This window comes from Trachymyrmex septentrionalis, unplaced genomic scaffold, assembly GCF_001594115.1.
Source record: "Trachymyrmex septentrionalis isolate Tsep2-gDNA-1 unplaced genomic scaffold, Tsep1.0 scaffold52, whole genome shotgun sequence".
In the NCBI taxonomy this organism is placed as follows: domain Eukaryota; kingdom Metazoa; phylum Arthropoda; class Insecta; order Hymenoptera; family Formicidae; genus Trachymyrmex; species Trachymyrmex septentrionalis.
In genome coordinates this window covers 945,209-947,439 of record NW_017305694.1, presented here as the reverse complement: position 1 = coordinate 947,439, position 2,231 = coordinate 945,209, and the positions used below count along the sequence as shown (strand labels likewise).

General features: G+C 36.6%; 1 protein-coding gene across 1 annotated transcript in view; it reads right to left on the bottom strand.

Moving 5' to 3' along the window:
- The window catches only part of LOC108751810 (immunoglobulin superfamily member 10), a 184,364-nt gene that overhangs the window by 8,634 nt on the left and 173,499 nt on the right, over positions 1 to 2,231 (bottom strand). The window contains exon 7 of the mRNA XM_018492226.1: positions 1,449 to 1,588. Within this exon, the coding sequence (XP_018347728.1) occupies positions 1,449 to 1,588 (140 nt within the window). The remainder of the gene's footprint in view (positions 1 to 1,448; positions 1,589 to 2,231) is intronic.

The window sequence follows — 2,231 nt, the reverse complement described above, 5'->3', positions numbered from 1 at the left end:
AATATGAATGAACTATCTATCAACACGATAAATTAATTCTACTGTCTCGTGCCTGATATTTCCAGCAGTAAAACTTCCCGTCCTTGCACTGCTTCCATAACAAAATTAGAAACATAAAAATTTACGCGCTACGGCAATAATGTACATTTTAAACACTAATTTAACTATGCCATGAGAATGAAGAAGATTACAAATAAAAGAAGGAGAATTTTGCGACAGTCCGACTTGTTGAAGATAGAAATGGGTCAACCAGTATATATTCCCAACTTTTATATGAATACACCACACGTTGGTTCTAGACAGAAGCACATGAAACAGTACAAGTTACTCACGAGAAACAAAAAAATGTACGAATAAATACAGTTGACAGAATAATAATAAAGGCAGCATTTTAGTAGCATCTTAATAACACTTCAATATACATATATAGTCACCCCTTCCACATTTCATTCTCACATTTCTTTCTCCCCTGCATCGAGGGAGTCGATTATTTTCTATTAATACAATAAAAAAATGTCATTTGGTGCAAGAAACTCGTTGGCAAAACGGAAATGGAGACCAAATGAAGATCACGAAGAGCGATCGAGCGACCCGTCAACGGCAGCATCTCCAACTCGGTCGCGTCCGGCGCCAGTTATTTACCCTGATGAAATCACAGCTTTGTATTCCTACACGATCGATTGGCGCAAGAAGATGTGCAGAGAAGAAAGCGACCGACCTCTTGGAGCGTGAGGTAGATGGAGGTGGCAAGCTGAGAAACGGAAGGCGGTGCAGGGAAGAAAAGAGAGACCGGTAATAGGCATTGGCGCCGTTGAAAAGCCGTGGAAAATCAATTATCGATTGCAAGGATCCGTGCAAAGGAGTGGAAAATTATATCGATAGGCGTCGTACGTCCCCGCGAAGGTGACTGGCACCCTCCGCTGCTTTCCTTCAAGTCTACCAAACGCCGTTATCGGTAGCGAGCAGAGTCTGATCCTTTAACTGTGATTTCAAGTGCGACTGATTGCTTGACTGGGTGAATTCTCTCTGATACACAATTATAAGAGAACGACGAATTATCGCCCGAGGCATTCGAATCGCGTAAAGAATGATTTCATCGCATCAGAGAAACACGAACTTTCCCGCTAATTTTAACTACTCCCCTTAAATTTCATGTAAAACTTAAGCGAACAATATTTTCCATTTGCATCCGGAAAGTATATTTCTCGGGAAAAACGTTGATAAATAATTTTTAACTATTTATTTATATAGTTTTTAATGTATTCACGTATTTATATAGTTTAATTACATATAGTTTTTAATGAATTCAATTTATACGTTGGGCAATTTTTACTCATTAATACTTTTCATGTTTTTTTACATCGATATTGTCACGTTTCTCTCGCCTCGCATATCAACGACATGTGGAAATGCGTTGGAATACAAAAATATTCAAAGCGGAAACGTACCGTTTAGCACGTGGACGGACACTGTAGTGGCTCCTGCTACGTTCGCCAGAGCGCAGCTATAGGTCCCGCTGTCCTTTTTATTCGCATTTGCAATGTAGAGCCTAGACACCGCACCAGCTGCACCCATGTCCGTCTTGACGCTGGAACAGAAAGCAAAATGTGCTCTGTATAAACCTTGACAACAGTGTCGTTATTGCGCGTGTATTTCCACGTCGAAATAAAGAACAGATGCTTCTCTTAGAATTTTTTCGAAATGCTTTTTCGAAGGAAAAACAGAATGAAATATAGAAAATAAAGAACAGACGTGCTTCGTTCGGAATTTTTTCGAAACAATTTTTCGAAAAAGAAGCATAACGAAAGTAACATGTGCAGTCCAAGATATAAAGATGTGCTATCTAAAACAAATATACTCCAGAGTAAAAGTCTGGAAAATACTTTTTGAAAATTGACATCTTTTAAATTTTTATTTACACAACATAAATGTTTTTTAACAACAATTCTTCAGATGCAATAACGTTTATTAGATGTAAAGAATTATTGTTAATGAAACATATTGTTATAAATATTTAGATAAGTAACTCCCAATGGCAATTTTTAAAAAGTATTTTAAAATTTTTTGCAATTTGAAATGTATGTATGTATATGACAAAATAAAAAAAAGAAGCTCACAGGTGAATGTAATCTCTTTTTATCCTTAGATTTTATTTAACTGATTAACAAATTCTTAGTTTGTACAATATATTAAATATATGTGTATACACACACACTCACACTCACACTCAC